Below are 13,593 nucleotides of genomic sequence, written 5' to 3' on the forward strand. Positions count from 1 at the left end.
ACAGTGGGTGTTCATTTGCGTTGTCATCAGGTATCATGATAGGAAGCTGGATACAAACCTAACGGTGCCACTAAATAGCACTGGCTCCTGGGGGATGATGGACAGCTTACTGCGTAGGTCTCCCAAACCAATTTCATTTATCTTAATGCCATCAATCTTAATGCAGCCCCCAGACAGCTCCACAAGCCGGAACAGTGCCATACCAAGGGATGACTTTCCTGCGGGTAGAAGGAAATAAAGTCAAATCAAGTAAATTGACCCTGGAACAACACAACACAGACTAAACCCCTGAACAATCTGTTAGCAGGTAATGCATGCAAATTAAATATTCACACATCGTCCTTGCGCAGCATACAACCCCTCTTCCACCTTCATTAGCAATAGCACAAGGGATGTTTCATTTTTCTTTTCTTTTTACTTTCATTATAAGAACTTGAAGGAAGCAAGCACAATAACTTTTGGCCTTGGCCATGCATTCATCCTTCTTAATGGTATGGAAGTTGAGGAACCTTTGGCTGGACTGATCAGCTCAACAATCTCTCTCTCTCAGTCTCTCTCTCACACTCTCAGTCTCACACTCTCTCTCCCTCTCTCCCTCTCTCCCTCTCTCCCTCTCTCCCTCTCTCCCTCTCTCTCTCTCTCTCTCTCTCTCTCACCGTATCTCTCTGTCTCACCCTCTCCCTCTCTCTCTCACCGTATCTCTCTGTCTCACCCTCTCTCTCAGTCTCACACTCTCACCCTCTCCCTCTCTCTCACCCTCTCTCTCAGTCTCACACTCTCACCCTCTCCCTCTCTCTCACCCTCTCTCTCACAGTATCTCTGTCTCACCCTCTCTCTCTCTCTCACCCTCTCTGTCGCTCTCTCTCACCCTCTCTCACCCTCTCTGTCGCTCTCTCTCACCCTCTGTCGCTCTCTCTCACCCTCTCCCACAGTCTCTGTCTCTCTCTCAGTCTCTCTCTCCCTCTCTCAGTCTCTCTCTCTCTCTCCCTCTCTCACCGTATCTCTCTGTCTCGCCCTCTCCCTCTCTCTCTCACCGTATCTCTCTGTCTCACCCTCTCTCTCAGTCTCACCCTCTCACCCTCTCCCTCTCTCTCACCCTCTCTCTCACAGTATCTCTGTCTCACCCTCTCTCTCTCTCTCACCCTCTGTCGCTCTCTCTCACCCTCTCCCACAGTCTGTCTCTCTCTCACAGTCTCTCTCTCCCTCTCTCACAGTCTCTCTCTCTCTCCCTCTCTCACCGTATCTCTGTCTCACCCTCTCCCCCTCTCTCACCGTATCTGTCTCACCCTCTCTCTCACCATATCTGTCTCACCCTCTCCCTCTCTCTCACCCTCTCTGTGCTCTCTCTCTCACCCTCTCTGTTGCTCTCTCTCTCACCTTCTATGTCGCTCTCTCTCTCACCTTCTATGTCGCTCTCTCTCTCACCCTCTCTCTCAGTCAGTCTCTGTCACCCACTCTCTCTCAGTCTCTCTCCCTCTCTCAGTCTCACTCCCTCTCTCAGTCTCACTCCCTCTCTCAGTCTCACTCCCTCTCTCAGTCTCACTCCCTCTCTCAGTCTCACTCCCTCTCTCAGTCTCACTCCCTCTCACAAAAAGCAACGACCGATTCATCATACAGAGCTGACATATTGACCAACTGCACAGAACAGGCAACGCCAGCTCTCAACTGCAGGTAACCTGTGTAGGAAGCTGGTCCTTCATGTGGTATGTGAATACGTGTAAAGGGGCCAGGAGTTCCCCAGTGAGTGGACAGGGCTTGCTATGCAATCCCAAGGTCCTCTATTAAGGGGTAGTGTGATCGAGCAGACTTAGGCTTAACAGAGAGGAGTGCAAGGCCTCTACAAATACACACAACAGTCAATAAATGAGACGCACAACTCAAGGAGATCCATGCCAATTTACAAAAAATAGCAAGTATATTTATATATGTTTAGGCATCAAAGAAAAAACACTCTGTCAAGTATGTTTTTAAATAGGAATTCTTTTCACTTTAAAACTTGGACAGTGCAATTTGTGAGTTGTGCAATGTTATCCTATGGGAGGAAAAACAACTTCTGCAAAAAGGTAGAGTATAGCGCTTACAAGACCAATCTCCTGGGGTTAAGATGAGAAATGGGAAAAGTCCAAGGCAGCACCCAGGGTACACCCTCAGCAGCATGGGGAACGGCCAGGTGCAGAGGTCAAAACAGTGCTGGGTGGCCAGTACATTCCTATGGAGATCCGTTGCTATGAAAAGAGGCTGCAGGCTAGGACTGGGCATCCTGTTTGGGTGAATCACTGAGTGGGCTCAGGTCTTGCAATGATTGGGGATATGGGGACACCAGTGGTCCTCTACTCCTTGGTCTGGAGTGTCTGGGTGCAGAGGGGTCTTGGACCATCAGGAGTCAGTCACACGTGGCAGTCGCGGTGGAGGGAGGCCCACAGAACAGTCTGCAGCTGTAGACTGGAGAACCAGTCTGGGTGTACCAACAAGTTGGCTCAAGTCTTAGGAGCCTGGGGGATGCAGAAACACCAGTGGTCCTCTTCTCCTCAGCCCGGGGCGTTCAGGTGCAGAGGTGCAGTGGACCATCGGTGTTGCAGTCACCAGAGGCGGTTGAGGTTCAGGGGGACCTGCGCAAAGAGGCTGTAGGCATCGGTGTGAAGGTCGCAGTGATGGACCCATGATGGACTTTGCTTCTGGAGCGGCTGGGGACCAGGTTAGCACCGTTGGCCCACTGGGAGGCTCGGGTACAGTGGTGCTGTCCAGCAGTGGTTTTGGTGGTCCTGAGTCTTCTTCTGCCATCTGATCTCCTCGTCACATCATCAAAAACACCAGATTTGTCTATTGTGTTCTGCCATTAAAGATATACACCCATATCCCTCCATCAATGTACCTCAGGCTCGAAGTGTATGACGCTTGTAGGAAGTTGGCTCTGTATGTGCTATTTCAAAGTAAGGAATAGCATGCACAGAGTCCAAGGGTTCCCCTTAGAGGTAAAATAGTGGTAAAAATAGATAATACTAATGCTCTATTTTGTGGTAGTGTGGTCGAGCAGTAGGCTTATCCAAGGAGTAGTGTTAAGCATTTGTTGTACATACACATAGACAATAAATGAGGTACACACACTCAGAGACAAATCCAGCCAATAGGTTTTGTTATAGAAAAATATATTTTCTTAGTTTATTTTAAGAACCACAGGTTCAAATTTAACATGTAATATCTTGTTTGAAAGGTATTGCAGGTAAGTACATTAGGAACTTTGAATCATTTCAATTGCATGTATACTTTTCAAGTTATTCACAAATAGCTATTTTAAAAGTGGACACTTAGTGCAATTTTCACAGTTCCTGGGGGAGGTAAGTTTTTGTTAGTTTTACCAGGTAAGTAAGACACTTACAGGGTTCAGTTCTTGGTCCAAGGTAGCCCACCGTTGGGGGTTCAGAGCAACCCCAAAGTTACCACACCAGCAGCTCAGGGCCGGTCAGGTGCAGAGTTCAAAGTGGTGCCCAAAACGCATAGGCTTCAATGGAGAGAAGGGGGTGCCCCGGTTCCAGTCTGCCAGCAGGTAAGTACCCGCGTCTTCGGAGGGCAGACCAGGGGGGTTTTGTAGGGCACCGGGGGGGACACAAGCCCACACAGAAATTTCACCCTCAGCGGCGCGGGGGCGGCCGGGTGCAGTGTTAGAACAAGCGTCGGGTTCGCAATGTAAGTCAATGAGAGATCAAGGGATCTCTTTAGCGCTGCAGGCAGGCAAGGGGGGGCTTCCTCGGGGAAACCTCCACTTGGGCAAGGGAGAGGGACTCCTGGGGGTCACTTCTGCAGTGAAAGTCCGGTCCTTCAGGTCCTGGGGGCTGCGGGTGCAGGGTCTTTTCCAGGCGTCGGGACTTAGGTTTCAGAGAGTCGCGGTCAGGGGAAGCCTCGGGATTCCCTCTGCAGGCGGCGCTGTGGGGGCTCAGGGGGGACAGGTTTTGGTACTCACAGTCGTAGAGTAGTCCGGGGGTCCTCCCTGAGGTGTTGGTTCTCCACCAGCCGAGTCGGGGTCGCCGGGTGCAGTGTTGCAAGTCTCACGCTTCTTGCGGGGAGTTGCAGGGTTCTTTAAAGCTGCTTCTTGAAACAAAGTTGCAGTCTTTTTGGAGCAGGTCCGCTGTCCTCGGGAGTTTCTTGGCGTCGTCGAAGTAGGGCAGTCCTCAGAGGATTCAGAGGTCGCTGGTCCCTTTGGAAGGCGTCGCTGGAGCAGAGTTCTTTGGAAGGCAGGAGACGGGCCGGTGAGTTTCTGGAGCCAAGGCAGTTGTTGTCTTCTGGTCTTCCTCTGCAGGGGTTTTCAGCTAGGCAGTCCTTCTTGTTGTTGCAGGAATCTAATTTCTAGGTTCAGGGAGAGCCCTTAAATACTAAATTTAAGGGCGTGTTTAGGTCTGGGGGTTAGTAGCCAATGGCTACTAGCCCTGAGGGTGGGTACACCCTCTTTGTGCCTCCTCCCAAGGGGAGGGGGTCACAATCCTAACCCTATTGGGGGAATCCTCCATCTGCAAGATGGAGGATTTCTAAAAGTTAGAGTCACCTCAGCTCAGGACACCTTAGGGGCTGTCCTGACTGGCCAGTGACTCCTCCTTGTTGCTTTCTTTGTTCCCTCCAGCCTTGCCGCCAAAAGTGGGGGCCGTGGCCGGTGGGGGCGGGCAACTCCACTAAGCTGGAGTGCCCTGCTGGGCTGTGACAAAGGGGTGAGCCTTTGAGGCTCACCGCCAGGTGTTACAGCTCCTGCCTGGGGGAGGTGTTAGCATCTCCACCCAGTGCAGGCTTTGTTACTAGCCACAGAGTGACAAAGGCACTCTCCCCATGGGGCCAGCAACATGTCTCTAGTGTGGCAGGCTGCTGGAACTAGTCAGCCTACACAGACAGTCGGTTAAGTTTCAGGGGGCACCTCTAAGGTGCCCTCTGGGGTGTATTTTGCAATAAAATGTACACTGGCATCAGTGTGCATTTATTGTGCTGAGAAGTTTGATACCAAACTTCCCAGTTTTCAGTGTAGCCATTATGGTGCTGTGGAGTTCGTGTTTGACAAACTCCCAGACCATATACTCTTATGGCTACCCTGCACTTACAATGTCTAAGGTTTTGTTTAGACACTGTAGGGGTACCATGCTCATGCACTGGTACCCTCACCTATGGTATAGTGCACCCTGCCTTAGGGCTGTAAGGCCTGCTAGAGGGGTGACTGACCTATACTTGCATAGGCATTGAGAGGCTGGCATGGCACCCTGAGGGGAGTGCCATGTCGACTTACTCATTTTGTTCTCACTAGCACACACAGGCTTGTAAGCAGTGTGTCTGTGCTGAGTGAGGGGTCTCTAGGGTGGCATAATACATGCTGCAGCCCTTAGAGACCTTCCCTGGCATCAGGGCCCTTGGTACCAGAGGTACCAGTTACAAGGGACTTATCTGGATGCCAGGGTGTGCCAATTGTGGAAACAATGGTACATTTTAGGTGAAAGAAAACTGGTGCTGGGGCCTGGTTAGCAGGGTCCCAGCACACTTCTCAGTCAAGTCAGCATCAGTATCAGGCAAAAAGTGGGGGGTAACTGCAACAGGGAGCCATTTCTTTACAACGCTTAATTGAATAACGGGGTTCATTACCAGCAAGAATCTCCAGCTTGGCCCCCTAGACACTCATTCATACAAAAACACCAACATGCACCCCATTTCTAATCCAGAGCATATTTAACCTCAGTCTCGATCATTTATTACCTTGGTTAAACGTAAAGCAGCTTCTTAAGCAGCCCTACTCATGTTTTCAATAACCAACCTTTACACACAAGATATTAATGATAAGCTCAGAATTACGCATTCCTTTTAAGTACAGCTCTTAGCTTTGTTTCAACACACCATGGAGTAGGCCTGTTGGTATTAGAATGATCTATGTGCACCCTGTTAACAGTAAATAGTTCGGAGGACAATCATCCCATTTGTAAATATCGATCCGTATTGGAAGGTTCCAAAGTTTGCCAACTCCACCCGTGAGAGAACAATAACATAAGCAACTGAAAAGGCACTAGAAATGACATCTGACACTCTTGTGTCTAAACCTCACCCAGTTTGCTGTGCAGTCAGTAAACATATTTTGTACATTATCTATCAGTGTGTAGACATCTGTATCTCATGTTCTCGTTTGGAAACCACCTTACTTTTGCATTCTGCTGCTCACCTGAGCCTGTCCTCCCAACGATGCCAATCTTTTCTTTGGGTTTGATTGTGAAGGACACTTTTTTCAGGACCAGCGGCAGGTTCTCGCGGTACCTCATCTCTGCATTCTCGAAGACAACTTCCCCCTCTTGAGGCCAGTCTGCGGGCAGGGGCTTGTTTTTAATCCGTGCAGGGGCTTCAAGAGCAAGCGTCTAAGAAACAAACAGCTAGTTAGTACAAAAGAGCCTTCAGTAATTAAACATCAGGCTTGAGAAGCAATATAATGATGATAAATTGATCTGGCATCAACTCTTACCAGCATTTTACCATTTTAAATAGCTTCAATGATCACGAACCATGATGTATACAGTGAAAAGCACTTCCGGCCCAATTTCAAAACCCTCATGAAGATAAGCCTTCCCAGGAACTTCATGTGGAAAACCAGATGGTCATAATCCTCTTCTGCCTTCCCTGCTTTCCTAGACACCTATTTCCGAACTCATCACATTCGTTCATCTTTGTTTGGTGGAAGTTATTTAATAGTAGACTGTCTCCAGCTTTACTCAAAGCTACAAGTTTAGGAAAGTAATACTGTAGACGGTACGACCGACAGTCAACTATACCCTTTACTGCAGCCCGAACTGAACATCCAATCACCCAAGTGACAGAAATGTTAAATATTTTAAAAAGAGAACAATTTATCCATATTACAAATCATGCAATGAGACGATACAGAGCAGCTAAAGAGATCTCCCAAGCAGTAACTGTACATATGATAAATGACATCTCATTGTCGCACTGCAACGTGTCTTGCGCGGGTGGCTCATTCAGTCTGGTAAAATCGTTGACAACACACCTTGATGTAATGACTGATCCGCTCCACAGATGTGAAGCGAGCCTCTGTCTCGGACGCCAGCCTGACCGTGAACTGGAAAAGGCCTGTCAGCTGGAATAAAGATAAAAAGGAACATAATTTACTTCAACCTGCCCATCATGAGTCTGTGCTCGTCAAACCAAACATATTCGTAGATATCTATGTGGTTTGTCCTTCACAAACAAAGACTACCTGACAGAAACCGAACCAACAAGACAAATCAATTGTGAAAATGTATTGACTTGTCCAGTGGAAGGCGGTCAGTCGAAACACGTTGACGTTCTGTTTGAGGAAGAACTGTTTTCTAAAAATAAACAAAATGGATTGACCGTGTGCTGCGTCACTGCATATTTCACAAATTTCATGGTGCGGCAAAACGGATGCTGTGGTGCGGCTGTTGGCGGTGTAAGGAAACTCACCGGAATTACAATAATCTGCCCTTGACTGAAACTGTGGGGGAAGCTGCAGGGATGCATCTAATCCCACTATAGATTCTGCAAACATGGACTAAACAGGCCACAGGCAATCAGGAGTTACTTTTGACCTCAAGCGCACTACTAAACCAATGAACAGTGAGCACTTTAGGAACCGGTCCGATCCCATGTAACGAGTTCATCACAGACACTGGTATCAAATCCCCTCTACTGGAAATGAAAAAACTGTCATCCATAAATAATAAAATTGGCAATTTTAGCTCCAGGATGGATCTTGTCGAAACTAGGATCGACAAACACCAGGAGTGAATTGATGCCGTTGAAGAATATCTCATGCAGCCAAATCAGCCAAAGAGAAAGTGCTCAATATGGAAAAAGCCCGGGCCTTATCAAGACAAAGAATGAAGACCTCGTATTTAGGTCACACATTGTGTGATGGACAAGAGTGCAGGCACACGGAAAGACTACACTGAGGCAGTGCTTACCACCCTATTTGGAGCGGACAGGATCTCATTTTTTGACAGTGAAGAGGGCACAAAGATTGCTTATTCCTAGCAGCCATGAGGCGCCCCGGCCTCTCTAAATATTACCCGTCTCCTCAACTTTCGAGACGGCAACACAGCTCTCCACATGGCTCTGCAGTAGGAGAGCCTGGATGTGTGATGGAAACCCCATTGCTCTCTACCAGACTTTGACTTCATACTCCAGGAAGCCTGCAGGGAATTACCGCTCAGGTCAAGACAAGCATTGGCAAAGGCAACAGTTTACGCCTATATGAAATCTATTGGCTTTGTCAATGTTTTTTTAGACATGTTGCACAGCAGTGCAGGCTGCAATGCAACATGGCTTAAAGTAAAGAAAAAAAATGCTATGACCTTTTTTTAGAAAGGCATGACTGCATGAATCGAGGTGCCCTGGCCTTCTTCAACCTTGTCTTTGCCGATCCAGAGCGATAATGACGACTAAAGTGATACTGAGATATACTGATGTCACTAAGCAATAATCTAGTGTACAGGTAGTGTTCTTCTATGTTTATCTCTGCCGGTGCATTGTACTTGCTACCTAGATCTGTTCCTCAGTGTTCTGGCACAGAATAATTACAGTATGTTTATCAACTATGTACTGAAGGGCAGAATTTATAGCCCACATGCTCCTGTGCTGGTCTAAGGGCAGCATAATGGTTCAGTATTACAGTGTATATGTGACTGATACAATTGTTGCCAAAATACTATTGATTTTGTCAAACTAGTAAGTGTTCCTCTCCCCGGCAACTTTCACCTAAGAGAAGTGTGTAAAAGCCAACATCTGTGGCCACCCACAATGTTGAATCCTACTCTTTAATTTTATGTGTTACTAGGTTAATTATTGGGTTATTAGATTTGATGCCGGATGGGGAGGGAGTAGACATTTTGGTCACTGCCACATTTGGAAAGTCTGTGGGTGGAGGCAAAGGAGAAGTTTACTGAAAGCAGACACGGGTGCTACCAACAAGCTGTTTTTGGTACTTCCAAATATGCACGGTCTGGCACTGCCTATTGTGGGCGAAGGGAAGGAGTGAGTCTATAATTTTATAATCCTCATCATGGCAGCGGCGCAGGGCAATAGAATACTTATGTTCATTGTAGGAAAGTACCATCTTGCCTGGCATGTTTCCCCCATATTTCACTGTATATATGTTGTTTTAGTCTATGTGTCATTGGGACCCTGCCAGGCAGGGCCCCAGTGCTCATAGTATGTGCCCTGTATGAGTTCCCTGTGTGATGCCTAACTGTCTCACTGAGGCTCTGCTAACCAGAACCTCAGTGGTTATGCTCTCTCTGCTTTCCAAATTTGTCACAAACAGGCTAGTGACTAAATTTACCAATTCACATTGGCATACTGGTACACCCATATTATTCCCTAGTATATGGTACTGAGGTACCCAGGGTATTGGGGTTCCAGAAGATCCCTTTGGGCTGCAGCATTTCTTTTGCCACCCATAGGGAGCTCTGACAATTCTTACACAGGCCTGCCCCTGCAGCCTGCATGAAATAACGTCCACGTTATTTCACAGCCATTTACCACTGCACTTAAGTAACTTATAAGTCACCTATATGTCTAACCTTCACCTGGTGAAGGTTGGGTGCAAAGTTACTTAGTGTGTGGGCACCCTGGCACTAGCCAAGGTGCCCCCACATCGTTCAGGGCAAATTCCCCAGACTTTGTGAGTGAGGGGACACCATTACACGGGTGCACTGTACATAGGTCACTACCTATGTACAGCGTCACAATGGTAACTCCGAACATGGCCATGTAACATGTCTAAGATCATGGAATTGTCCCCCCAAATGATCCCCCGGGTCTCTAGCACAGAACCCGGGTACTGCCAAACTGCCTTTCCAGGGTCTCCACTGCAGCTGCTGCTGCTGCCGCCGCCAACCCCTCAGACAGGTTTCTGCCCTCCTGGGGTCCAGGCAGCCCTGGCCCAGGAAGGCAGAACAAAGGACTTCCTCTGAGAGAGGGTGTAACACCCTCTCTCTTTGGAAATAGGTGTGAGGGCTGGGGAGGAGTAGCCTCCCCCAGCCTCTGGAAATGCTTTGATGGGCACAGATGGTGCCCATCTCCGCATAAGCCAGTCTACACAGGTTCAGGGATCCCCCAGCCCTGCTCTGGCGCGAAACTGGACAAAGGAAAGGGGAGTGACCACTCCCCTGACCTGCACCTCCCAGGGGAGGTGCCCAGAGCTCCTCCAGTGTGTCCCAGACCTCTTTCATCTTGGAAACAGACGTGTTTGAGGCACACTGGACGGCTCTGAGTGGCCAGTGCCAGCAGGTGACGTCAGAGGCTCCTTCTGATAGACTCTTACCTCTCTTGGTAGCAAATCCTCCTTCCTAGGTAGCCAAACCTCCTTTTCTGGCTATTTAGGGTCTCTGCTTTGGGGATCTCACCAGATAACGAATGCAAGAGCTCATCCGAGTTCCTCTGCTTCTCCCTCCTCACCTTCTGCTAAAGGATCGACCGCTGACTGCTCAGGACGCCTGCAAAACCGCAACAAAGTAGCAAGACGACTACTAGCAACCTTGTATCGCTTCATCCTGCCGGCTTTCTCGACTGTTTCCAGGTGGTGCATGCTCTGGGGGTAGCCTGCCTCCTCCCTGTACCAGGAGCTCTGAAGAAATCTCCAGTGGGTCAACGGAATCTTCCCCCTGCAACCGCAGGCACTAAAAGACTGCATCACTGGTCCTCTGGGTCCCCTCTCATCACAAGCGTGGTCCCTGGAACTCAGCAACTCTGTCCAAGTGACTCCCACAGTCCAGTGACTCTTCAATCCAAGTTTTGTGGAGGTAAGTCCTTGCCTCCCCATGCTAGACTGCATTGCTGGGTACTGCGTGATTTGCAGCTGCTCCGGCTCCTGTGCACTCTTCCAGGATTTCCTTTGTGCACAGCCAAGCCTGGGTCCCCGGCACTCCTTCCTGCAGTGCACAACCTTCTGAGTTGTCCTCCGGCGTCCTGGGACTCCCTTTTGTGACTTCGCGTGGACTCCGGTTCACTCTGCTTCCAAGTGCCTGTTCAGGTACATTTGCGTGTGCTGCCTGCTTCTGCGAGGGCTCCCTGAGTTGCTGGGCGCCCCCTCTGTCTCCTCCTCCAAGTGGCGACATCCTGGTCCCTCCTGGGCCACAGCAGCACCCAAAAACCCCTACCGCGACCCTTGCAGCTAGCAAGGCTTGTTTGCGGTCTTTCTGCATGGGAACACCTCTGCAAGCCTCAACGCGACGTGGGACATCCGTCTTCTAAAGGAGAGGTCCCTAGCTCTCTTCTTTCTTGCAGAACTCCAAGCTTCTTCCATCCGGTGGCAGCTTCCTTGCACCCTCAGCTGGCATTTCCTGGGCTCCTGCCCACTCTCAACACTGTCGCGACTATTGGACTTGGTCCCCTTGTCTTACAGGTACTCAGGTCCGGAAATCCACTGTTGTTGCATTGCTGGTGTTTGTTCTTCCTGCAGAATCCCCCTATCACGACTTCTGTGCTCTCTGGGGGTAGTACTACTTTTCAGGGTCTTGGGGTGGGCTATTTTTCTAACCCTCACTGTTTTCTTACAGTCCCAGCGACCCTCTACAAGCTCACATAGGTTTGGGGTCCATTCGTGGTTCGCATTCCACTTTTGGAGTATATGTTTTGTGTTGCCCCTATACTTATGTGCTCCTATTGCAATCTACTGTAATTCTACACTGCTTGCATTACTTTTCTTGCTATTACCTGCATAATTTTGGTTTATGTATATATATCTTGTGTATATATCTTATCCTCATACTGAGGGTACTCACTGAGATACTTTTGGCATATTGTCTTAAAAATAAAGTACCTTTATTTTTAGTACTTCTGTGTATTGTGTTTTCTTATGCTATTGTGCATATGACACCAGTGGTATAGTAGGAGCTTTACATGTCTCCTAGTTCAGCCTAAGCTGCTTTGCCATAGCTACCTTCTATCAGCCTAAGCTGCTAGAAACACCTCTTCTACACTAATAAGGGATAACTGGACCTGGCACAAGGTGTAAGTACCTCTGGTACCCACTACAAGCCAGGCCAGCCTCCTACATTCATAACACAGACAGTTGCCGTACTTTGGTTGGATCAGACACATACCTGTGAGAGTCCAGAATTCCACAGCATGGGATATTCTAGGACTTCTAGTAATTGTTTTCAAGAACTAGCCTACTGTAATAAACTTCTGGAGTACTTTGATAAAACTATCCCCCCGGCTTCGAGGCATAAGTCTACATGGTGAGCCTTGTGCACATTCTTCCTCAATACTGGGAAGGATTAAAACTATTTAGTTTGCATGCCCTCTTGGACTGGTCAAGTTGCAATAATGTAATGCCTATGCTTGGTTGGTCACCGACAGCCAACCGTCATAGGCATGACTGCAATATCTAATTACCACCTAGAATATTGGTACGGAAAGTCGGAATAATGTTACATTTGGAACTATGCATAATGTACTTTTATGTTGCTTTTCTGTACTTTTGGAAAAACGAATCTTGGTCAGTGTGCCTCTGTATTGTTATACATTCAGAAAATGAAAAAAAAAACATCTGGCAACAGTACACAACGTGAAGTTGAAATTGGGAGAAAAGGCTATTTAACAGTTTAACGCAACACAATCTCTAATAACTCTAAACTAGTAGTAAAAACTCACATCCAACAAATGCTCCTTTGTCGATCACAGAAATGGGATAACATAAATCTACTAAAAAGTGCACTAAACTCTAGGGGTAAATGTGTGTAAAGTGCTGAAAAGTGTAGGATCTGGGGTGTATATCACAGAATACCTAGAACCTAATAGTATTCTAGAAGCACAGGCCTGCATTCTGCAATATTCTGGAAACAATCTCAATTTACTGGAAACATTTGAATTTTGCCACATTTCATACAACAGATGCTAGGTTTTAGTAAATAAAGTCGTGCCGACTTCTTCAAAAAGTCACATGAAAAACTAGCAACATATTCGACACACAGCAGAGAGTTTCCACATTAGAAACAGACGAGTCTGAGAGCTAGGGGGACTGAAATCCTGCAGTGCAGAGAGTAACCACTGGTTGTACCTGAACGGCGTAGGAGATGGCCAACCCGGCATAGGCTGGGGTGATCTGACCGTGCATGAGGACAATCATCAGTGCCGTGGTGGTGATCAGCAACATGCTTATGACGTCCAGTCTGATGGCCAGCCAGCGCATCGCACAACTGAACAGGTAGAAATTGGCCTGGTTGCTGTCCAGCAGCTCTTGGTACCTAAAGATAAGAAAGAAGATGCACATGAAATAACAGACAAGCATGGTGGACACAGTTGCTTTAGGGGGCGACTTCAGCATGAACAGCGCTCCACTGTTTGCATGAGCACAAGAGGGATCTAGATTAGAAATTCATCGCTGCGACATTAATGCACCGCTCCATGCTGTCAACCGCTCAACCTCATCTCCGCTGCCTTTGGAAGAGGGCCCTTATGTGTACCCCCACCCCGCTTGTCCAAATCTATGTTCTATTCCAGATTATCCCTTAAATCCTCTTCTGCTTTTATGGGGTACTGCTAAATTTAAGGACCCCTCCCCCCGCCCCCCAACTTTCATGCAGTGGGTGCAGGGATAGCTTC

The 13,593-nt window shown here is 48.1% G+C and overlaps 1 protein-coding gene across 7 annotated transcripts in view; it reads right to left on the reverse strand.

Annotated features, from left to right (window-relative positions):
• Positions 1 to 13,593, reverse strand: part of ABCC5 (ATP binding cassette subfamily C member 5) — a 254,811-nt gene that overhangs the window by 38,906 nt on the left and 202,312 nt on the right. For 6 of the 7 annotated variants that reach the window (XM_069212924.1, XM_069212926.1, XM_069212925.1 and 3 more), the window contains 4 exons: positions 13,049 to 13,235; positions 7,013 to 7,102; positions 6,179 to 6,368; positions 59 to 218 (listed from right to left, as the gene is read on the reverse strand). In XM_069212924.1, the coding sequence (XP_069069025.1) occupies positions 59 to 218; positions 6,179 to 6,368; positions 7,013 to 7,102; positions 13,049 to 13,235 (627 nt within the window). Of the gene's footprint in view, positions 1 to 58; positions 219 to 6,158; positions 6,369 to 7,012; positions 7,103 to 13,048; positions 13,236 to 13,593 lie in introns of all 7 variants that reach the window. The other variant, XR_011199339.1, reaches the window with a different exon arrangement.

The sequence above is a fragment of the Pleurodeles waltl genome, chromosome 11 (assembly GCF_031143425.1).
Source record: "Pleurodeles waltl isolate 20211129_DDA chromosome 11, aPleWal1.hap1.20221129, whole genome shotgun sequence".
Taxonomy (NCBI): Eukaryota; Metazoa; Chordata; class Amphibia; order Caudata; family Salamandridae; genus Pleurodeles; species Pleurodeles waltl.